Source organism: Hoplias malabaricus, chromosome 11 (assembly GCF_029633855.1).
Source record: "Hoplias malabaricus isolate fHopMal1 chromosome 11, fHopMal1.hap1, whole genome shotgun sequence".
Taxonomy (NCBI): Eukaryota; Metazoa; Chordata; class Actinopteri; order Characiformes; family Erythrinidae; genus Hoplias; species Hoplias malabaricus.
Genome location: NC_089810.1, coordinates 13622530 through 13647534, shown reverse-complemented (window position 1 = coordinate 13647534; position 25005 = coordinate 13622530). Strand labels below are relative to the sequence as shown.

At 39.0% G+C, this 25005-nt stretch overlaps 2 protein-coding genes across 2 annotated transcripts; one reads left to right on the top strand and one right to left on the bottom strand.

Moving 5' to 3' along the window:
• Positions 1-256: 256 nt before the first annotated feature.
• On the bottom strand, positions 257-6797 carry caps2 (calcyphosine 2). Its single transcript, XM_066685178.1, has 16 exons — positions 6670-6797; positions 6299-6342; positions 4796-4841; positions 4621-4710; positions 3751-3969; positions 3519-3586; positions 2950-3033; positions 2617-2691; positions 2408-2503; positions 2234-2312; positions 2002-2117; positions 1639-1715; positions 1358-1509; positions 1045-1164; positions 831-927; positions 257-439 (listed from the first exon to the last, which is right to left on the bottom strand). Exons 1-16 carry the CDS (start codon positions 6739-6741, stop codon positions 276-278), a joined length of 1599 nt encoding a protein of 532 aa, XP_066541275.1. The 5' UTR covers positions 6742-6797; the 3' UTR covers positions 257-275.
• A 1069-nt stretch (positions 6798-7866) lies between these two features.
• On the top strand, positions 7867-14966 carry glipr1b (GLI pathogenesis-related 1b). Its single transcript, XM_066685648.1, has 5 exons — positions 7867-8380; positions 11921-12169; positions 12658-12773; positions 13255-13340; positions 14543-14966. Exons 1-5 carry the CDS (start codon positions 8195-8197, stop codon positions 14674-14676), a joined length of 771 nt encoding a protein of 256 aa, XP_066541745.1. The 5' UTR covers positions 7867-8194; the 3' UTR covers positions 14677-14966.
• Positions 14967-25005: the final 10039 nt, after the last annotated feature.

Here is a 25005-nt window from a genome sequence, read left to right as displayed (position 1 = left end):
GCTACCGTTATTGGTCGATAACCTTCTCACTAAACATTTAATTGGTCAGTCTGCTCTTCAGTAGTCCTTGTTTACATCAGGCAAAGCTCATGTACCCACCTTCACCTCGAGCAGCTATGCCGAAATGTAAACGCAAGTTTTCGTATGAATTAAAAAAGAAATGTCCATGTTTTGTGTAGTAAATAAAGGTGTAAAGGACCTAAAAGCACACATTGGTTCAGCTAAGCATACAACGGCATTAACACATACACATACACTTTCAATATTCTCATAGGTCAGATATTCCATGTGCTCTTGAGAATGTTGATGTACTCCTGGTCAGAGGGGATTTCAATGCTTAGTCCTTCATAATAGTCTTCAAACTCTGCATAAGACACATCTTTTCTGACCCTTCCTGTGTCCTGCATACAAGTCAAGAAATCTACTTCTGTCTCAATGCCTGTGAAGAGTTAAATAAAAAGTAAATAATTAGAATCAGCTACGCATCACTCAGTTTATTGTCACAATGTAAGATACACTGCACTTCACCAGGCTTTCAACAGTCGCAGTGACTGTTTTAAATGTATGACTGACCAGAATGGAGCAGTGTGTATCATGCAACATAATGAAGAGACGCTAACCAATACAATACGCCCAGTCACACATCTGACACAAACCTGTTTTTGTATTATCTAACTTATAATATTCAACATATTTTTGAGCTCATCCTACATAATCTGCATCTGTCCTCCAGACTTCCAGACTTAAATTAAGCAAAATCCATAATGGGACAGGGCAGGTTCTGACAAATTAGACTGTGTATTCATGAAATTTATCAGGCAGGGTCTCACCATACTGCGATTGCAGGGACACCTTACTGCAGTTGAACTTTTCAATGTCGGTTAGGGAAACAGATCCAGTTTTATTTGGGTCAAGTTTAACATAAACCTGGGGAAATAAGAACACAAACATCTCAAGAAAAACACAATATCCACACGATCTGCATGAGTGAAAAGCTTGGGGCTGGGTATATGATTATGTAGCATTCACTCTCTGCTGTGCTACCTTTATGAAAAAAGCTTTTCGGATCTCATTCATCTCCCCAATAACAGCACGCATCACTTCAGCATAGTCCACCAGCGCCCCTACCTGCTGGCCCACAGTCCTCAGCGCAGTATCAAAGTCCTGCCGTACAGACAACATCAAGGTGCATTATATGCATATCAACATCATTGCTCAAAAGCAGTAAATACAGAAAGAATATTATTATTAATTTTATTTAATTATTATAAGTATTGTTAGTATTGTTTAGTGAATCAGAGACTAGTTTCACAGTGCCGGTGTTTCAATAATTTAGTTATTTAGTTAATGTTTGCACCTGCTGGCTGAGACTCAGCTCCTCCATCAGACATTCTCTCAGCTTTTCTTTTCCCATCAGGCCATTCTCCTTTATGTCTAAAGACTGCAGCCTTCTCCCAAGGCCAATCAAAACTGGAATGGCATGACCCCTAAGCCTTTCACGTACGGCCACTGTAATAAACCCATTCATAAAAATGTATAATTACCTTTTGTAATCTTTGGGAAAAGTGGAGTTTAGATTTACATGGTTTGGAGTTTTTTTAAAGGAATTTCTTTGTATGCCAATCATAGAATATTAACCTTGAACTGCACTTAGGGTCTTCTGATCACTGATTTCTTCTTGAGAAAGATAGTGCTCAATTCCTCCAGTGTGGTCCCTGTGAGAATGTAATATTGCACAGTTGCACATTTATTTGAGCATGCAGTTAAATTTGTTGCTAACATTTTGTGCAAGACATTTGCACATATATTTTCTGATTAGGAAATTCAGCTATTTTAAAGTTAACCAGTTGCTGAAAAAGGTCTCAGAAGAGTGGAAGCTGTTAATGTAAAGGGAATAAGCTCTCAGCTGGTATCCTTAATTTCAGAAATACAAATTCTATGAACAGATATTTACAAATGTATGAAAATATTGTGTGTTTGTGTCTATGTTTGTTTCCATACAGTAGCGTTCTTTTCATCTCTTCATCCACATCAGTTACCCTCAGGGTCAGATATGACCGTTTTCTCAGGTTTTCTGAAAAGTGTGGCATATCTGTACTGAAGCGCAGATCTGTGCCCTGGACAATGTAAGCACACAGATTTTCAGGGTTATTTTGTCTGTGTTTGTTTGGGAATGTGAGAAAAAAAAAGGAAATAAGATCATGATCTTGTTCATAAGTTGTTCATATGGCACCTGTGAGAAGTCATTTAGACAGTAAGGCCTCCCTCGGGTCCTGTACACACCACGAGCAATAAATGGCAGTGAGCTACACCTGCAAAATGTATACATTGCTTACTTCAACCTTCACACATCTAAGCACTGTGTAAAATCAGCATTCATTTTTAAATCCCACTCAAACCCAAAAACCTGTTTTTTCCAAAGCTGCGGTACTCATACACTGTCAGGGTCTGGTCACATGTGAAGAAAAACCCAATGAGCTCTCGACATGCCTCACGCCCACATCTGTAAACAAGGACAAACAGACACACACACATATTCAGTATTTGACTCAAACTAATAAATGTACATATTTACAAACACTTTATATCAGTACAGATAAATGTAGTCATGGTTACCTTGATAGAATTCTGGCATGGAAGCAGAGTTTGTGGGATAAAAGGTTCTCAGTTAAAGATGTATGCGTTTTCACCCTGTAAACACAAACACTTTTATGTGAGGAAAATATTACAGTGTCTGTAGCTGTGTGATAAATTTCTAAACTTGATGGAAGCTTCTGTAAAATTACATCTATTCCAAGTCATTTCTATTAGGCAAACTCTCATAATATTTTGATAGAATGTAAATCGATCTATTTTTGTTCTGACAGTGATTATATAAAGTTTGTGTGTGTAAGACCGGAAAGGTTGTATTTGAGAGCATGGTAAGACTGGTATGTATTTGTGTTTTACATGGTATGGTGTAGAGTCCTCCTGTAGCGTGATGAATCATTGCATTGGTTAGCAGCACTCTGCTCTGGGTCACTGATAACGGCCCTGTAAGACCACAGTCTTCATTACATTCATTACAGAACTAGCATTTTAAAGAATCTATATAATGTCAATCTATAATGTTTACCATATATACATAAAAATAACACGTGCACTGATTAGCTGTCCTGTATTGTGACTCTTGAAAGTGAAAGTGGTGAATCATTCTGTACAACATAAGCAGGCAGGTTAAGCTAAACCGCTAAATCAGTGGATACGTGTGAATTCTTCAATTGTTTTGTGACATCACAAATATATTAATCCAAAATGGGATGTTTTTATAGCTTAGGTTCCACATATGGATAAACCGAACAAGAGAGAAATTTAACAAACTAACATGTTACATCACACCTTACAAATGAATTATATGTCGTCTTGCCTAATAACCTTGTACCATAGGGTAGGACAACTCAGAATAGATGTCATGGCTATTTCTTTTTGAACCTATAAGGAACCTATAAGGAAAACACTCCAGAAAGAGGGTAACTCACCTAGAGAGCTGGTCTACCATCATCTGTTCAACCACAGCTTGTTTTCTCTTCTCTGCAGTTAGTCCCTCCTACAAACATAGCCTTTAAACCATCAATACCAGAGCAAAGGGACCACTCACATAAAGTGTCAGTAATATGGCTATAATAGTATGGTTATGCAAACACTAACACTCTATTAGTCACACCAACAGCTTTTAAAACAGCTAGTCCTGACTAAGCTGTAATTACTCACTGCCTCAGTTTTCTTGAGTCTAGAATGGATGGTGTTAGTCTGGGTTTGGATGAGCTCAGTAGAGTAAGGGGTCAGTTGAGATGGCTCCAGATTAGGTATATGACTGCTGGGAGGTCTGCTTTGTAACTGGAATCTGCAGCTGGACACTGGCGGAGTTGGGTACACTGAATATGTTGAGATATTCCTTTCAGACATATTCTGAATTGTTTTATCCCATTTCTAGATTAAACACACAAGCAACAATCTGATAATTACATGTGAATGCAGTAAAAGTATTGTAACAAACCTTCACAGTATAATATACACTGACTGCGCTTTAAACTCTGTTACTGTCTGCCATTACTCTGTCATACTGTGTTCTAGTGATGTATTCACTTGTGATTGGTTGCATTGTTATCCTTTCAAACCTTCTGAGATATCTTAAATACCAGGGGCCTATCAATCACACCCTCCACCACTCCTTCAATCAATCATTAATTCATTTATTCATTCATTGTCTGTAACCGCTTATGCACTTCAGGTTCGCAGTGGGTCTGGCGCCTACACTGAATCACTGGGCACAAGGCAGCATCACACCCTGGAGGGGGTGCCAATCCTTCACAGGGCAACACACACTTAGAAGTTCACTCACACACTCACAACTATGAACACATTTTCATAGCCAATCCACCTACAAATGTGTGTTTTTAGACTGTGAGCACCTGGAAGAAACCCACACAGACACAGGGAGAACACACCAAACTCCTCACAGAAAGACACCCAGAGTGGGACTCGAACCCACATCTCCAGTTCCCTATATACTAAAATAAGTATGAGATTATGTTTTTTATCTCACTAAGATGAACATTAGTGGATCAGGTGAATGAGTACCTTGGGCTGGTGAGATGAAACTCCTGGGCCCCAGCTCATGTCTGACAGCAGGGCTGAGGGATGTCCAGCCACAGTTATAAAAGCAGCATCCTTGGGAGGATAAGAAGATACACTGCAGGAAACCTGCTCACCATCTCTTTCGCTCCATTTAATAATAATGTATGTATTCTCTCACCTCCTCTTCTCTGTCTGTCAGTCTGTCCAAATCAAGCACCGGAACTCTGTAGGTGAGCGTACATTTAACCAAACAAATTGAACAAAAACATGTCATGTGATTAGGAGCAGACTGATTCATTCATCTTCTGTAACAGCTCGTGTTGGGTCCGGAGCCTACTTAGAATCACTGGGCACAACATACACTGCACAATCAACATAGGTATATATTCACTCACCCAGTCACTAACTCACACACACCTGTGGACAATTTCATACAGCCAGTCCACCCACCAACATGGGTTTGTTAGTGGGAGGACACTGGAGCCCCCAGAGGAAACCATTATTGACATGGGATAACACAGCAATCCCTTCACAGAGAGTGACATGGGGCAAGGACTTCACCCAGAACCCAAGACACTGGAAATGTGTGGTAGCAAAACTACAGGTTGTGCACCCATGCTGCCATAAAAAGCAAATGAATTTAGTTTATCATTATCTGTAACCGCTTATCCAGTTCAGGGTCGCGGGGGGTGCAGAGCCTACCTGGAATCATTGGGTGCAAGGCGGGAATACAACTTGGAGGGGGCGCCAGTCCTTCACAGGGCAACACACACACACTCACACCTACGGACACTTTTGAGTCACCAATCCACCTACCAACATGTGTTTTTGGACTGTGGGAGGAAACCGGAGCACCTGGAGGAAACCCACGCGGACACGGGGAGAACACAACAACTCCTCACAGACAGTCACCCGGAGCGGGAATCAAACCCACAACCTCCAGGTCCCTGGAGCTGTGTGACTGCGACACTACCTGCTGCGCCACCGTGCTGCCCTGAATTTAGTTTAGTTTTATTTAAATTTAATCACATTAGATGAACACTAAGTGCGGCATGGTGGCACAGCAGGTAGTGTTGCTGTCACACAGCTCCAGAGTCCTGGGGTTGTAGGTTCGAGCCCCTCTCCAGATGAATCTCTGTGAGGAGTTTGGAGTGTTCTTCCTGTGTCCAAGTGGGTTTCCTCCCATGGTTCAAAAACACACATTGGTAGGTGGATTGGTGAATATGTGAGTGCAATATGTGATTGGTGAATATGTGAGTGCAATATGTGATTGGTGAATATATGAGTGCAATATGTGATTGGTGAGCTGCATATGCAAGTGACTGGCACCCTCTCCAGGATGTGTTCCCTCCTTGTGCCCAGTGATTCTGGGCAGGGCTCCGAACCCATCACAGACCTGAACTGGATTAGCGGCTACAGAAACTGAATGAATGAATGAATAAATGAAAACTTGATTGAAATAAATTAGTAGAAAAATATATTTACTCCTCAATGCAATCTTCAAAAACAGAACAGAAGCAATTTCTATTGCTTCAGAAAAATCAATTATTAAATAATGAAGAGAATAAAGAGAATCTTCTTTTCATTATTATCATTTCTTTGTGCATTTTAGTTTTCTTCCAGTGGTGGAAAGGGGCTCTTGTAATCCTCTGGTGAAAAATTGTAAAGTGGTCACACTTACTCTTTAGGGCGGGGTCCACGGGATGATGCTGTTCTTCTTTGGCCCTTGATTTAAACAGAACACGTATTAAACCTACTTTTAATCTCTTTCACTTCATTTCAGAGAGCAAAACAGACTTATATATATATATATATATATGTGCACATAGTATTCTTACAACAAAAAGTAATGAGATCTATGTCTTGTGCCATGAAAACTTTCTTAGGGCATTACCACCTCAAGCGTTTAAAGAAGCTGAAAGAGTAAAACAATAGATTAAAAAAAAAACCTAAAATAAATAAATAAATACCCAAAGCGTAGCATCGTTATCGAGCAAAATTTAATAACGAAACAAATGGTGATTTCGCCCAACACTGTTTAAAATCACTCACCTCCGCCTGCCTCTGAGAGGAGTGTCTGCCCGGGGAGGAGAGAGTCTTCCTCACATTTAAACCTCGGTCCATTTGCACAGGACTTGTGGCTCCAACTGCGTTAAAGTGTGAGGTGTCTGGAAGGTGGAGGGACTTCCCGTTGCTATGGTTGTATTCTCGTAAACAAATCACACGTGACTATAGGCACTGCCGCAAAGAATTTTGGTTAATGTAGTAATAAAGCATTTGTATTGCTGTACACAGATCAGCCATAACATTAAAATGGCCTGTGTGTTTCTACATTCACTGTCCATTTTCTCAGCTCAACAGTCCATACAGGAGCACTTTGTAGTTCACCATCTGTTGCTCTGCATAAATAGTTATCAGTATTCCTCCTATTTCCGGCCACTGCCGTATATGGTGCAATTCCGCTCTCTCTCTTCGCCAATCGCATTGGGTTAAACCAAAAAAATAAGATCAAGCCCTAATAGGGCATTTAAACATCGGTCTTGCAAGAATTCACATATCTAAACAATATTTAAATATCTCTAACAGTGTGGTAATTTTTTGTGTGCAAAACTGCATGTAGAAAACAACACATTTCCATTTCGCGACAGGTATTTCCCTCAGTGTAAAATATAGCTTACCGGTTAGCTTCCTTTTCTCTGAGGGGAAAATCTACCGCCATCGTACTCCTTACATGTAGAGTACGGATACCAACACAGGACAAACATAATCTCTGTGAACCTCTCAAAACCACTGAATGTGGTAGCAACTGTCTGGTTTGACACCTACTTAAACAACGTTTTTATCTAAAAACATATTTTCTTTCAAAGTCAAGCAAGTCTTGGAAATTAATCTACACATATTTAACTCCTGAAAAATGTTTTAGAGTCACTGATTTGAGTCAGTAAAGTACTTCTATTTATTTACAAGATTTCCAATAGTGTAATAAAAGTGGCCGGAAGTTGGTAATTACTAATTAATCTCTTTCACCCTTTTCGTCAATGGTCAGAACCTCCAAAGGGAAAGCATGATTTGGGTGGTGGATTATTCACAGCGCTGTTGCCAATAGAGTGGACATAGAGTGGAAACTCCAGCAGCACTGCTGTGTCTGATCCACTCATATCAACGCAACGCACACACCACCACTACGTCAGTGTCACTGCAGCGCTGATAATGACCCACCAGCTAAATCACACCAGCTCTGTAGTGCTCCTGTGGGGCTCCTGGCCTTCGAAGAACGCGGTTGACCGGGAGCTCACAATACCAAATATATACAGTCTGTAATTATGCTATAGTTCTCCTCTGTGGTCAGTGAAGCTGAGCGAATGGACAGTGAGTGCTGAGGCAGATAGATAGACAGACAGATAGATAGATAGAGTGAGTCAGAGAGAGAGAGAAGAGATGCTCTAGGTTCGTTTGATCGTGATGTGGTGGGTGGGTTTGTTTCTCTTCCTCAGCGCTCCATCAGAGCAGTGAGCGCATCAGCCCTAACACACTCTTCACACTAACCCTCACACTCACTCACACACGCAGCAGCGCTATGGAGGGACTGTGTTTTCTGGTGCTGTGGATCTCGTGGGTCTTGGTGCTGTTCTGGGGTCCTGGATGTGTCCTGTCACTCATGTTGCCGGACATTATAGAGCCCGTCTTCATCCGCAGGTGCGTGCAAGAGCACAACGCACATCGTTCACGCGCCTCATCGCCTGCGGCCAACATGCGCCTTATGGTGAGTGTTTACCCGTGTATCAGAGTGTACCACGTCTGTATTACAGTGTATCAGGGTGTAATAATGTATTTCAGTATGTATTCATGTTTATTTTTGTGTATGAGTGTGTATGAGTCATTAGTATACCTCATTTATACGTATTTGAATTGGCCTATATGTAAATATTTACCAGTATATCATTACGTATTAGTGTTTAACAGTGTATCCGTGTGTATCAGGTTTTAAGGAACATCAGGGTCTACCCGTGATTAACTGTGTGTAACACTGAGTATTTAACAGTGTGTAATAATGAGTGTCAGTGTGATAAACCGTTTTTACCTGTTTATCAGTGTGTATCAGAGTGTGTCAGTGTGCATCAGTGTTTACCAGAGAGTAATTTGTGTATCAGTGATTATCAGGGTTTATCAGTGACTATCTGGGTGTAAAAGTGATAGTATTGTGTATTAATGACATTGTGAATAAGTTTTTACCTGTTAATATTATGGTTTATCACTGCTTATCAGTGCACATCCGTGTTTACCCGAGCATCAGTGTTTAATAGTGTAGCAGTTAAACACTGTATCAGTGTGCATCAGATTTTACCAGGGTTTCAGTTTGTATCGGTCGGTATTTTGTGTATCTTTGAGTATCAGTGTGTTTTAGTGAGTGTTTTTGTGCGTCAGTGTGTGCTCAGTGTGTACTCAGTGAGAATGTGTGTTGTTGATTATTTGGGTGTCAGTGAGTTTCTGTGTGATAGTGAGCATTTGTGTGTGTTAATAAGTGTTTGTGTGGACATCAGTATGTATTTGTGTGTCTATCATGTGAGTGTTTATATGTATCAGTATTTGTGTGTCAGTTTGTTTCTATAAGCATTTGTGTGTATTAGTGTGTGTAGTGAGCATCGGTGTACATTAGTGTGTGTATCAGTGAGAATTTGTGTCTGTGAGTATTTGTGTGTATCAGTGACTATGTGTGCTAATGAATGTTTGTATTAGTGACTATTTGTGTTCTAATGAATGATTGTATCAGTGAGTATTTGAGTATCAGTGACTAGTTTTGAATGTCAGTGAGTATATATATGTGTGTGTGTGTGTGTGCGTGTGTGTGTGTGTGTGTGTTAACGAGTATTTGTGTGTACCCACTCAGAAAAATAAAGGTACAGTATTGGTACATTATTGGTCACTAAATGTACAAACAGCATAAAAGCACCTTAAAAGGTACAACAGCAGTTTTAAAGTTAATTTTGTTCCCTTAAGGTACATTAGATTCTCTTCTCCAGAAAGAGAGATGAATATTTGTAATATTTCATTATATAACTGTGTTAAATATAAGAACATAATATAAGTCCTGAAGTTATATACAGCTCCAGGGACCTGGAGGTTGTGGGTTCAAGTCCCGCCCCTGGTGACTGTCTGTAAGGAGTTCGGTGTGTTCTTCCCGTGTCCACATGGGTTCCCTTTGGGTGCTCCTGCTTCCTCCCACGGTTTAAAAACACACGTTGGTAGGTGGACAGTTGACTCAAAAGTGTCTGTAGGTGTGAGTGTGTGAGTGAATGTGTGAGTGTGTGTTGCCCTGTTAAAGACTAGCGCTCCCTCCTGGGTGTGTTGCTGCCTTGCGCCCAGTGATTCCAGGTAGGCTTCAGACCCACTGCAACCCTGAAGTGGATAAGCGGTTACAGACAATTAATGAATGAATTATAATACACTGTAAAAAAATGCTGTAAATTTACAGAGAGTCTGCTACAGTATTTTACTGTAAAATTTACAATACCTTTTTTACAGTATATGATAAGGTACACTTATGTTCCCTAATTAATGTTGCAAAATATGTACACTTGAAGGTACCACCAGTGACAGTTTTTCAGACAGTGTATCAGTGAGTATCATATAACAGAGTGTACTTTGTGATTTTATTAGACTCATAAAAATCACTTGTTTAGGACTTAATCCATATGGTTAATTTTCATGTGTAATTTTCAGGAGTTTGTTTTAGCTTGAACTGTTTTGAATCAGTTAAACTACTTTTTAAAACTTGGCTGCAATAATGGCAAAATGTTTGTGGACATCTGCTGCTCCAATATTTTGTCTGAGGTTGAAGGTATTAGTACTGAGGTTTTATCAGCTTCTATTTTTCTAAGAAGGTTTGAAACATAATGTTGGAACATTTTCTTGTTTCTTAAGAGCATTACTGAGGTCACATGCTGATACTGGTTTATTACATTTGGATCACATGAATTATGATCATTAATTCAATTAAATGCCAGTTGACATAAATTACATGAATGAATTGATCCCTAGAGTTATCTTTGTAATGCTGACAGTTTTGAGAGCTGGACTGTTTTTGCGTTTAGCAGGTTTAACTTTAGTCCACTGTGTGCACTCACATCTCTGTCAGTATATGCTTAATTAAAACTGCACTCATGTAAGTATGATCGGACATTTAGAACAGTTTTGAGTATAAAGTATTCTTAGGGGTAATGCAGTGTTATGCTCCTTTAAGATTTCACATCATTAACCCATTTTTAATAGCAGGAAGTAGCCTGAAGTTCCAATGTGTTCACACTAAAGACACAGTGCAGAAATAAACGCAGGCTGAGTGCCAAAACTGATTGTTAAACTGAGTCTCAATTTAACAAAGCTAACACTAAATCACTTTTATTTAGATTTCAGCTTCTCAAGACCCTAATCATTCCAAACATATTTAGTGATGTTGTGGCTCTTATTACACTTCTGAGAGCAATGTTTCCTTTTTTCATTAAGTAAGTATTCTTTTTCACAATAAGAACTTATTGAAAGCTCCACACATAGCTCCAGGGACCTGGAGGTTGTGGGTTCAAGTCCTTCTCCGGGTGACTGTCTGTGAGGAGTTGGTGTGTTCTCCCCGTGTTCACGTGGGTTTCCTCTGGGTGCTCTGGTTTCCTCCCACAGTCCAAAAACACACGTTGGTAGGTGGATTGGTGACTCAAAAGTGGCCGTAGGTGTGTGTGAGTGTGTGAGTGAATGTGTGTGTGTGTGTTGCCCTGTGAAGGACTGGCGCCCCCTCCAGGGTGTATTCCAGCCTTGTGCCCAATGATTCCAGGTAGGCTCTGGACCCACTGCGACCCTGAACTGGATAAGCACTTACAGATAATGAATGAATGAATGAATGAATGAATGAATGAATGAATGAAAGTTCCACATCCTTTCAGATATATAGCATGAAGTTGTATTCTCACAGTGGAAAAATGGACTAAAATTCCCGTGGACATTTCCGCTCTGAAGCCAAAGTGGAGCTTGATGTTCTCATCAAAGTGGAAGGTTTAAAGTAGTTTTTCTGCTGGTAACAGTTTAATGGCCTACAGGGTATTGCATGGTTGATAGGCATCTCATTTTTATGTGTCTAGAATTTATTTAAAACTCTTTACTTATGCAAGTGGGCCTTATGTCCTCAGAAATGTCTGGAAAATGTAATAACTCGAAGATTAAATAAACCAAAGATGGTCCTTTATTTTACAGTATTCTATAACCATAATTTTATTGACAGTGTGTGTGTGTGTGTGTGTGTGTGCACGTCTCCACTCAGACCTGGGACGATTCATTGGGAAGAGGTGCCCGCCCATTGGGAAGACATTGCAAGTCTTCCCATAATCCTGTGCTGCAGCGGGTGGGCCAGTCTCACTCTGACTTCCGGCAGGTCGGTGAGCACATCTGGTTTGGGCCTCCATTCTCAGCCTTCACAATAGAGTCAGCCAGCCACACCTTGAACAAAGACGGAGTAGACTACACACACCGAAACCAGAGCTGCGTCAGGGTCTGTGGTCATTACACACAGGTCAGTGAATTGTCCTGATCCTAGTCCTGGATCCTAGTCCTTTTGCTCTACACAGCACTCCTTGACACACCTGACCCATCACACAAGGAGCTTGTTAATATGTAAATGTCTTGAAGCAAGAGTGCTGGACCTGGGACTCCAACTTTGGTTTGTGTGCCTTAAACACACTTCAAAGAGAATAGTACAGCACAGTGTCTAATAGCACTGCTATAAATGCAAAAGAAATTGGGTTTGGTTTCATTCTTTGGCAAGTTTACTGTGCTACTAGAGTGAGTAGGCTTGGGAAAGTCTCCTAAAGATGCCTTAGCCCATAACTGTAACATGGTTTAAGACCTGTAAGTCACGATAAATACGGGTGTCTGCCAAATGTAAATTTATTGCTGCAGATCTGCAGCTCAGACCAGTAACTGTATGTGTTCAAATTACAACTGTTTTCTCTGTGACAGATGGTATTTCTCTTTCCACTGACAGAGATTTATTTATTTCAGCTCATGTGGGCAACAAGTTATAAGTTTGGCTGTGCAGTCCATGTGTGTTCTAAAGGGATCGACAACTTCTCTAGTCATCCAGAGTCCACTCTTTTAGTATGTGACTACGCTGATCCGTAAGTAAACCACTACATATACCTCACATTTTTTTATTCAGTCATAGAGTTAGCAAACTTGACGATGTATTACCAGTAATAAATGTTGTCAGCTTGTAAATTGAGAACATTTCATTGGTTATTTTTTTGGATTATCATCTTTTATCATGAGCTTGACTGGTCTTTCTAGGTGGTCTGACTTATTTGTGCGTTTATTTATAGAAATAAAGGTAAATTTAACTGCCATTTGCTGAATGCAAGTCAGCAGTAAGATAAGTAACTACCATGCATCTGAAATATACAAATAAATTGTTACCCAGTCGTCTTTAAGAAAGAGACAAAAAGCTAAATGTATTAATTTCATTGCCCTGCCTCTGTGGAGGCCTAAAACAGACACTGCGTTTTTAAACTGTTCTAGAGTCAGTTTTCCTAAACATACGTTGCCTACTATCTATTGTTAATTCTGTGATAGTGAAACAATTATTTGTCTGTTTTGTCCCAGTGGAAATGTGTTTGGATTTCCTCCATATGTAGTGGGGCTGGCCTGCAGTAGCTGTGGCAAAGAGAAATGCCAAGATAAAACCTGCAGTAAGAACAGTCATAAACCATTTTCATTCCCATAACAGCACACCACCCAATTAGCACATTATTAACACAATCAAACATGATCCATGAATGACAAACTGAATATAATATGTCACTTTAAAAAAAGTATCACATTATCACACACTATCTTTTCAACAGCTGTCTGTAACAAAAAGTTTGTGTAACCTTCCTATTAATGTACCAATTAACTTAAAAGACACGGGTCTCCTTCTCACGGAACTATAGTAGTTCATCTTTTACTATGTAGTCTTGGCCTGTTATAACATTACAGCTTTGATCAAATATACTACACTTTTTTATTATATACAGTCAGCCCTTGCTATACACAACACTGTAAAAAATGTATTGTAAATTTTACAGTAAAATACTGGCAGCATAGTTCCCAGCCATTTACCGTATTTTTACAGGAACACTACTGTATTTCAAATTTACAGCATATTACTGTAATTGAATAATACAATAATGTACTGTAAATACTGCGATTTACAGTAAAATACTGGCAGCAGGGTTCCCAGCCATTTACCATATTTTTACAGGAACACTACTGTATTTCAAATTTACAGCATATCACTGTAATTGAGTAATGCAATAATTATCTGTAAATACTCTAAAATACTACTTAATTACAATAAAATACTGTAGCAGACTTGCTGTAAATTTACAGCAGTTTTTTACAGTGAAGGTTCCATAACTGCTAATGTAACCAAATGCAGCTTAAAAATATTAAAATAAATAAATAAACCGTAAAGACCCAAAATTCTAAACTTGAATTTGCCATATTCCAAAGATGACACTAAATCCACACAATTGGAGACATATGTATGCATACCCTGCTGTAGCCTACAGCAGCCACTTGAGCATAGTTCAGCTTGCATCTTGTTTGTGCACTATTTGTGTTGTGTGCAACATTTGTTTCTTACAGAATTTTTTTTAATATTTCCTAACAGTACAGTATAACAACGGTTTACACAGTATTTAAATTGAAGTGTATTTATGTATTCGGCAGGATGTGGTTATTTGCACATACTGCATCATTTGTATAAATCCATCTATTTTGGTATCCATAGGAGGATCAAACAACTCTCTTACCTGCTTGTCTTCCATGTCTGGGAATTAAAAAGAGAATGTTCAATAAGTTAGTTTTAAACGTTTAATTAATTAAGTTAATACCTGTCTTCTTTCAGGGTATGACTGGTCACCTGGGTGGGACTTTGGTCCAAAATCTTCATCTCACAGGCTCCATCACTGGCTGACCAGCACTGGGCTGCAGATGACAGTTGGAATACTTTGGCTTTTCTACTTTTATGCAGCACATTGAAATAAACTTCAAGCTGTTAAAGCCTTATGTCAGTGCTTTTGTACGTCTCGCCAGCTTTTAAGAGGGGAATGTTATGAAGGCATAGCACTACGCTGAGTCATATGTGTGGCATCTTCCCTGCTGTAAAGGACTGATGCATCACCACCATCTCAGCGCCCCCTCCTGAACAGTTTGAGTCTATTCCCTACACTTTTCTTTGAAAATCACATTCCAGTACCTATCTTATTAATAGAACACACAAAACTGTATTTAACTTTTCAATTTTCCTATGTAATGAATTTTCCTATGTAATAAACACAAATCAGTATATTTTCCCATGTGTCAGTGCTGACTCTTCCCACTACTCCAACCCCTCCACAGGATGAACAGAACAGCTTCCATGGCTTTTTAATTATTGATTTCTGAGGCCTGTGGAGCACTCTTTCAAAAATTAAAGATATCATTTGCCTGGTCTATGCATCTTCTAAGATTTTACTGTCTCCATGGAGACGGTTGTACGTATAGCTTTCTGTAGGCAGTGTGAACAGCGTGAACACAGATGAGTCATGATCTTTAAAGGCTGCCTGTTAGTACTTCTGAGCAATCACTCAACATCCAGTGTTTTCAGAACACAAACGATACCAGACTTACATCATATTTCTTTGTGTTTGGGACACAATGTTTTTCCCAGCCACTCTGTACAAACAGACCTCATATCTAAATATGAAATCATGTCTCTCTCACACACTCAGAAAGAGGACTATTCATGCACTGTCCAGGGCAGTAGGTACGAGCTCAAGCTGACAAGGTTATCCAAAGTCACATTACACAAATCTTTGAGACAATTTCACATATAGAGGTGATAAAAGCGAAACATTTGCTCAGTAGCTGGGATTTTTCTAAGATATAATGTCCAGCACAGCTAAACCACACATTAAATATGTGATAATCACAGAACAGGGAATGATGAACGGTAGATGAATGGTGCTCTCCTGTTGTTGATTTCTTTCATGTTGTGTCATATTTTATGGAAGTAGATAATGTGTTTAACCAATAGTGAACGTAATTTGGTATTTTTGCGGCTGGGTTCCCCCTGCAGTTTAATTCATGTTTAATGCACTCTTCTGAAATCAAGCCCATGTTTTCTAAACTCCTTCAAAAGTTACATAATGCAGTTTCTGCAGTGCTGAGCCCAGAATAGCAATAACAGAAGCTATACTCACTATAACAGGATGTGAAGCATTAAAATGAAGCTGTAATTTTTAAAATAACCTGGCGCTATTTCAAACACAAATGAAACTAAGACTGCAACCAATAAACACAGGATAAGAACATGGACAGGAGAAACATGAATGAAGACTTATAAAAACACAGACTGGAGAATACACAATTAAAGAGCATAACAGTCCAAGCAGAGAACACAGGAACACAAGCAGAAAGCAGAGAAGGATAAACAAAGGAGATTTAGGTGAAAAGGAGCAAATGCTTGGGACAAACAGAAGAGGACTACAGGCCAAATTCCTAAATAGCACAGAAAACTGCTTTTGCTCTATCTCTAGCTCGAGGTGTGGACTGGGTTTTTGTTCTGTTCTTATCTGACACATCAGGTAAGGGGCGGGTGCCATCCTCTGTATTATTTGTTAGGATTAGTTTCATTTGCTAGGTTAGTTGTTTTGTTCTTTTTAATCCTTTGGCCCCATCCTCAGTCCACCCTTGTACACTTGGTACACCTCATACACGGTCCAACTCATCATCTGTGTTTATCTCAATATTTCTACACAATGTTTGTGTACCACACATGAAAAAAAAACATAATATATAATGAGTTGGTTCATTGTAACCTACTGTTTGAACTGATGATATAGTGATAAATATTTTGCATAATTTTTACAATTTTAACTGCACTCTACATTTTTGTAGGTCAGCTTCCTTTCTTTATTATTATCAAATGTTTTATGGATGAAACTGTAAGCCCTTGAAGATAATTATGTCAGCAGGAAATATACTCCAGCTTCAATATACTAAAGGGAAACAACTTTTCTACGTATAAAATACAGTGGATAACAGAAACTTATGAATGTCCAGTATAATATGGTTTATTTACCTATTCAACAAGCCTTTGAAGTATAATTTGAAGTATACAAATATAAACATGCACCTAATGTATGAAGAAATTACACTGATTAAAAAACTCAAAATTGGGTAAAGGTTAGCATTAACAAGTATATCCGAATAACATTTGAACAATAAAAGCAATGGCTTCTGTACAGCACGTTTTTATCTATAAACTGTTTTAAAACAAAATAACACCAAGTTGATTCCGAGAGATACACAGAAAACTGCTATAAAGTGGCGACCACTGATTGCTCCAATGAATGCTGTGCCAGCTGAACAAAGTCATGATTTCGCACATGCGCACTAATTGGGGAACGGTGAAACTAAATTGACCGTAACACCTGTTTCCTGATGGGGAAGGTTCGTACCACCGAGAGGTTTCACCTGACTGTGTTTCATTAAGCTATTTGTAACGTGTAGTGCCCCTTGGAAGCCACTGTAAGATTAGTCATGGGTGACACAAAGTCAAGATTTTATCAACATGATGTAGCCTTAGTTTATATGAACAGGAGTTTGGAGATAATGGTAGTAAATCTGATGTTAGACCCTTAAATTGGATTGGGTGGCAACTTCAAAGATTGGAATGTAAAAAAATAAAATGATTGTGTAAGTGACCTTGGAAAAGTGTATCAAATATTAAAATCCGTATACCCCTCAGACATTCTCCGAGGTTTTTCTTTCTTGTATGTTACATCTAACCTGCAATATACAAGGTACCAGCTATTCTCTTCAACTAATTTGGAGTCTGCAATAGTTAGCTCTATGCGTGAGGGGGAAAGTTTTCAAGAAAGTGTGCAGGCTACAAATGTTGGTAGATGGGGAGCAGCATGAGATTGGAAATTGCTGGTGTAGGTAGGAAAAAACATGCAGGTCCCAGAGTGTATTGTGTTAACTACACTGAGGCCAGACATGGTGCTCTACTCTGAAAGTAATCCGATAGTTTATTTCATAGAGTTATCAGTTCCATTTGAGGATGCAGTAGATGAAGCATTCAAAAGAAAGAAGATGAAGTACGCAGACTTGGCGGCTGAGGTGAGGGAATGTGGGTGGCAGGGACATGTTAGACCGGTGGAGATAGGTGTTAGGAGATTTGTAGTCGAGTCTGCCACATCCCTGCTTGTGCAGTTTGGCATCAGGGGCCGGAAACTAAGGGCAGGTGTGAAGGAGTTGTCAGAAACAGCTGAAAGGTCTAGTCAGTGGTTGTGGATAAGGAGAGTGATAATAAGTGATAATATTAACAACAAAATACCCAACCGTCAATAAATGCTTTTAAATGTAATAATTCATCTATACAATCAAAGAGTAGAATTGTCCATACTGTGGCCTTTTCTGTGGTTTTGGATGTGAAAGCTCAACAACAGGAGACAGCTTTGGTGTCTGTTAATACTTAAAAGCACTGAAGCTCTCTTATTTTGGACATTTTGTGAAAATATAATTGGAAAATTACGCTTGAGACAGACCGTTTAAGCTAAAAGAGGAAGAGCATGAAAAGCCAACATATAAATGGAAGTAGTAGTATATGGAATATGAAAACATACTTCAGAGAGCATCACATCAAAGACGTAATCCAAACTTTCAAGGTTGTTCTCAGGTTTGACTGCTGCTCTTGTCTTGTCTGCCAGTTTGACAAGCTAAATGTGAGAGATAACATGAGCTGCACTTAACCTATTTTTTTCCATATGAAGTTCGATGGGCTTCATACTCACATTGTCATCATTAAAACTGCACTGCTTAGGTTTCAAACACTGCTTTAATTTCAGTGACACTTCTGGATGCTTCCAAAGGTAGAAACGACTTGACTTTTTTTCCTCTGTCTGAAGAGCATCATGCCGAGCCTATGTGTGAAGAAACAATAACACATACAATACACACTCACACTGGAAAAAAAATATGTATTTTAGTATTGGATGTATTTACCTTTGTTTCTGTATCTGAGATCAGACCATCAACTCACTGATTCAGTGCTTTGGGTTTACTGCAAAGACATCAATGTGTCTATGTATTTCATTGAATTTCCATCTGAATTTACAGGGCCAAATGAAATTAAACAAATTAAATTAGTTTTTTAGTAAAAATGTGTTTTTTATATGTAATTTTTTTATAAATTTAAAATTTTATATGTAAAACTTTTATCAGAAAGAATTTTTAGTGTTCAACTTTTGTATATTTGGCATCCCCAAAGTGTCAAAGATTGTGTCAAACATTGCTTAATTACCTTGAATGAGGTGTCACATGAAAGTTAAGGGTGCCTCTATAAGGTATTGCATGATTATATGTCATTTACCTCAGTTAAGGTAAACCATATAGGATCCTCATTTCTAGGATTTATTTTATTTTTATTTGATAATTAATAAATACATTCATTCATTATCTGTAACCGCTTATCCAGTTCAGGGTCGCAGTGGGTCCAGAGCCTACCTGGAATCATTGGGTGCAAGGCAGGAATACACCCTGGAGGGGGCGCCAGTCCTTCACAGGGCAACACACACATTCACTCACAGACACTTTTGAGTCGCCAATCCACCTACCAATGTGTGTTTTTTGGACTGTGGGAGGAAACCGGAGCACCCAGAGTAAACCCACGCGGACAACACACCAATTCCTCACAGACAGTCACCCGGAGCGGAAATCGAACCCACAACCTCCAGGCCCCTGGAGCTGTGTGACTGCAACACTACCTGCTGCACCACTGTGCCGCCCTTGATGGGCTTGTTAGTTTCAGGATAATTTCACACACATAATTTATACATACAAGTTGTATAACCACAAATATATATTATTGCAAGTAAAAAAAAATATTTTTTCAATTTCAAAATTCAGTTACAAATTACATGTATTTTTTATAACAGAAATCTGAACAGTTGACTGAATAAAACTTCATCAATTCATAATCCTGAGAACAAGCACTTTCAATCTGATGCATGATTTATTCATTTTATTAATTATATCATTTGTACAAATTTATAATATTCATATCCTGTCTTAATCTGTATTTTTATTTATTTATTTATTTTAATCCTCAATGCTTTATATTCAATTATTGTTTTACCCTGTTTGTCCCTTGCAATTTTTGTATAGTAAAGTGTCCTTGAGTACACTGAAAGGCACTTATGAATATTTAATTATTATAATTATATTCCCTTTGTTTTTTATTTTTGGGCTCATGGTTTCTTTGAGGCAGATTCCTCATTAGTTGAACATAAAATACACCACTGGAAAGAGGACAGATAGATTCAACTTGTATCTATCCTATACAATATGAAAGTAACAAATTGGAGAATGTGAAAATTGCAAGTCTGGAAACACCATTGGATCCAAGGAGTGAGCAAATAGTTGCTATAGTGTACTCAATTTGCCATCAATTTGCCTGCTGATCTGGAATGTCTCTATAAAGCCCCATGGAGTCATACACCCGCGGCTCATGAACTTGTCCAGAAAACACCTGAAAGAAAGAAATGGCTAACAATCAAAATGTCCACATTTAATGGATTTGAATTTGAGTCATTTCACAAAAACCCACCTGGAGCACGTCTAAAACTAAAACTTAAGAAAACCCTTTAATATAAGCAACCAAATTAAATCTATGCCCCAGTTATTTTATGCATTTTATGAGTTAGGCATTTTTTAAAGTCTAAATTGCATCTTAAATACTGGGTTTCACTTAATACTGAGTTGCATATTAATAGATATGTTATGAGCCTGATGTATATGTGAAAGTCATATATCGGCTTGGTTTAAAGGTCTGCTATTCAAGTACCTGACATGCAGTGTTCTGCAGTGCCATTAGAGCATCACATGCAATCATGACATTTTATATTTAGAAAACACCCAATTATTGGGAAAATGCTTTTACAGGGGTTTGCAATGTTCATCATGAGACTGTGTACCAGACATGTGTACTTCTGTAAAATTTAAACTGACCCACTGAATGCCAGTTTCGGGTGTGTCATCATGTTGAATGCAATGAGGGAAAATAACCATGTCACTGGGCTTAATGTCCTGTAAACAACAAAGAATAGATTACTTAGAAAATATATAGAATGCTATAACAGTCAAGTGAAATAAAAACAAAATCAATGAGCATAATAATAATAATAATAAGAAGAAGAAGAAGAAGAAGAAGAAGAAGAAGAAGAATCCACAAGCAGCAGTTTACCTTCAAATACGATAAGTTGCAAGAGGAGATTTTTTTTCTCAGTGATCCAGTCCCTCCCCCAGCAAATAAAAATGAAGGTCAGAAGCATGACAACCTTTTGGTGGAAATAGCTGATCAGATGATGACAAACTTTGGGGGGAAATACTAAATACAGATGATGCTTCCAATATTCCAAAAAAAACAACTGACACTCACATTCTGTGTACTAGTCACAAGCTGTGCTATTCTTGTGTTAGATAAAAAAAATGATTATTTAACAGTCGTCAAACCAGCACACATACACACATCATCAGTCAGCCATGGCTGAGGGAGTAGTGCAACCTCTGAATCAGCTGTGAGGTTCTCTGCTGGGCAGAGTGTCTGCAGGTCCTTGATTGAGATTGTATTCATCCCAACATGCAAAATGATTGCTGTTGTGTTCTTCACAACAGAGTACAGCTTCAACAGCTTTTCCTGTAAAATGATTAATTGTTTTTCCAATTAATTTGTACTGAATATCAGTTTCATACCTGTATTTAATATTCAGTTTTGTGCATGAAAATTTAATGAACAAATCATACTACAAGACTAATTTATGGAAATTTAAAATGCATACTTCATTTTCCTTCAAGATGGGGAAGAGAGATATTGAAAAACCTTGGCCAACAGTCTTTCAGTCACATCTTGGTTTCTTCTTCACTTTTTCCTTAACACTTTCTGAATGCTTGTCTTTAGTGCTTTTAAAAACATTTTCCAGTGAGCACAACAAAACAATGCAGCATAAGAAAAAAATAATTACAGACCATCTAATGTACATGCATCAAAGTGTGACAGTCTGACATCCAATCCAACTTGAGCTTTGATATGTGTGTGCCTTTGTATTTTGTCCATAAATTCCTTGTTTACTTTATTGTTGTGCATATGGAACACCAACCATAGAGCAAACATGAAATGAGTGTCTTTCATCTGACAAAGAATGTAGCGACAATTTGCCAGCTCTCTGCTGAACTGTTCTGCCATGAAAGAACTGCACACTCTGCAACCAGCTCACTTTTTTGAAGGCTAAAAAATTAAATATACAACATTTAATATAATTCTTGACAAATTTTAAGCAAATCCAAATGCATGTAAAGTAAATACCTTTTTTGATTCCAGTAGTTCAAGCACAGTGTCTTCGACAGCATGAGAGATATTAGAAAGTGAAACAGCATTCAAGCGCTCTGCAAATCCTTTCAGAACCTCAGTTTTGGGCAAGACTGGCCCAGCACGGCATGCCACTCCAATCCATTGGGCAAACGCAGAATAGGTGAGATCACTGGAGAAAGGGTTTCTCTCTCTTGTTTCTGAGATTGGAATAGAATGGAATTTCATTAAATATTACAATGTTTTATTTGTTTCTGTAGAATGTCTTGTAATTCTGATATTAGTGTAAATATAAGCCAACTAGAGTCACACAGCTCCAGGGACCTCCAGGGTCTTGTTCCGGGTGACTGTCTGTGAGGAGTTTGGTCTGTTCTCCCTGTGTCTGCGTAGGTTTCCTCTGAGTGCTCCGGTTTTCTCCCATAGTCCAAAAACACACGGTGGATTGGCGATAGGTATCCATAGTGTCCATAGGTGTGAGTGAACGTGTGTGTGTGGCCCTGCGAAGGACTGGCACCCTCTCCAGGGTGTATTCAGTAAAAATTAACAGTATTACGTAACAAACTTACCATAACAGTAACCTGTAGCAATGAGTTCCTTTTCCAGTGATGACCATCTCCCATCAACATTTACTGTAAGGTCACTTAGTTGAATACTGTCAGTGCATGGTCTCTTCAGGAGATTCACTTGGAAACAAAGAAACTGTGAAATGACTTTGAAAAGAAAGATAACACATTTATGTAAAAAAAATACTGGGCATGAACTAACGAACTAAAATGCAATTGATTAATATAATATTGGACATCACTGAAATCTACATCATAGACATGAAACGTCCAACAGCTGTGTTTGACTATTATATAGAAAACTTGGATTAAAACTGATACTTGACAAAGTAGAAAATGCAAAAGGACACAAAACATGTTTTTACCTGCAGGGCTGATGTCATCATTGAACAGATATTGATAGTCAAAAGAATCCTGTTGCTAAAATTATGAAATCCTGTTGTGAAGTCAGGCACTGTAAGATCTTGTTGGCACTTTTTCACACAAACAGTGACACTTTTACATGAAAAAAGTAATTAGAGAGTGACCTTTACATTTATATCTTGTGGGGAAAAAAAGGCACAAACACATTCCCAAGTACACAGATGGCCAGGTTGCGTTGACCCAGGGCAGTATGGACATGTTGTTTCTGTTGGCTCAAACCTTGCTGGCAGAGGACTGACCCAAGTCTTTAATTCCTGTAGCAAAATCTAAGGTATTTTTTAAAATCTGCCAGAGATATGTGGTCATGTCTACTATCTGTCATACTCAAATATATGTGAACACACCGGTACTGTTTCTTGGTGTGGGCGGCACGGTGGCACAGCAGGTAGTGTCACAGTCACTGGAGGTTGTGGGTTCGAGTTCCGCTCCTGGTGACTATCTGTGAGGAGTTTGATGTATTCTCCCCGTGTCCGTATGGGTTTCCTCCGGGTGCTCCAGTTTCCTGCTACGGTCCAAAAACACATGTTGGTAGGTGGATTGGTGACTCAAAATTGTGTGTGTTGCCCTGTGAAGGACTGGCGCCCCCCTCCAGGGTGTATTCCCGCATTGCACCCAATGATCCCAGGTAGGCTCTGGACCCACCACGACCCTGAACTGGATAAGCGCTTATAGATAATGAATGAATGAATGTTTCTTGGTGCCTTGACAAAGGCAATACCAGCAGCCAGATAGTTTGTCAAAAGTCACTCTAGTCCTTCTATAAACACACCAACATTCATTCTTTCCTGTATATACAGAGAAATATGTATACCTGCCTGAATAACCATGCTCTTCATAGACAATGGGGAAAACTGCAGTTTCCCTCTGTGTGCGATGTCTGGTTGATGAGGACACACTCCTCTTTCAACTGGAAATTAATCAGTTTTCCTGCATTAAGTCAATAGATCCATGTTTCAGGGTTTGTGGGGTCATATATGAATGCGCATGTGGAGCTCTTCTCAAATGTTCACACTCGAGACCTGGCATTCCACTTGCTTTTGCCAGAGTCATGTACTCTCTGCACTCTTCCACTACACACCCAATAACCTGAGATGTGGTGCTTTTTTGGACATGTATTGTATCCTCTGGCCTCTGCTACTTTTGGCCGTTATGAAAATGCCCTTCTTACATCTGCACAGCATACTGGGTCTGTCTGTTTTTCATGTCTCTCTTTTGATGCATTCTGAGGCTTCCAGCTGTTGCAAATGATGATTGATATAAGGCCATTGTCTGACTCCTATCCTTTACCTCATATGGATGACTGTGTGGATAATATGGGTGCGGTTTGTTTTATTAGTAAGCTTGGCTTGAAGGGTTGCTGGCAGGGTCCTTTAACATCTGAAGCTTCAGATATCTCTGCTTTATTACTCCTGATAACCTTCTTCAGGCATTGCTTTTGGTTTGAAAAACGCACCAGCTACGTTCCAGAGATGAATTAATACTGTGGTGAGTGACCTCTCAGGTTGCTCTTAGTATTTGGATGATTTGGTTGTATAGTCGTCTGATTGGACCAGCCACTTGAAAACTTTGTGCACACTTTTTGAGCGGATATTTTCAGGCTTTTTGACCTTAGTGTGAGCTTGTGCAGGCTACTGTGGCGTACCTTGGAAAACAGGTGTGTGAAGGTCTTTAGACACTAAAGTAAAAGCTGATAGAATAGAAGCTGTCCTTCATTTTCCTACTCCAACTATACAGCATTCTTGGGTGTGGTCGGATACTACAGAGCATTTTGTAACATTTTTTCCTCTGTAGTTGAACTCCTTACTGAGTCCATCCAGGCCGTTTCAATGGTCCCCTGCTTGTGATCAGGCATTTCAGAGTGTGAAAGTGTTTTTAAGTGGAGCATTTGTTCTTGCCGCTGCAGTCAGAGCTGGTGTGGTATTGTTGCAGGAGGATTGTTCCAGTGATTGATGAGATGGCCGCTGTCAATAC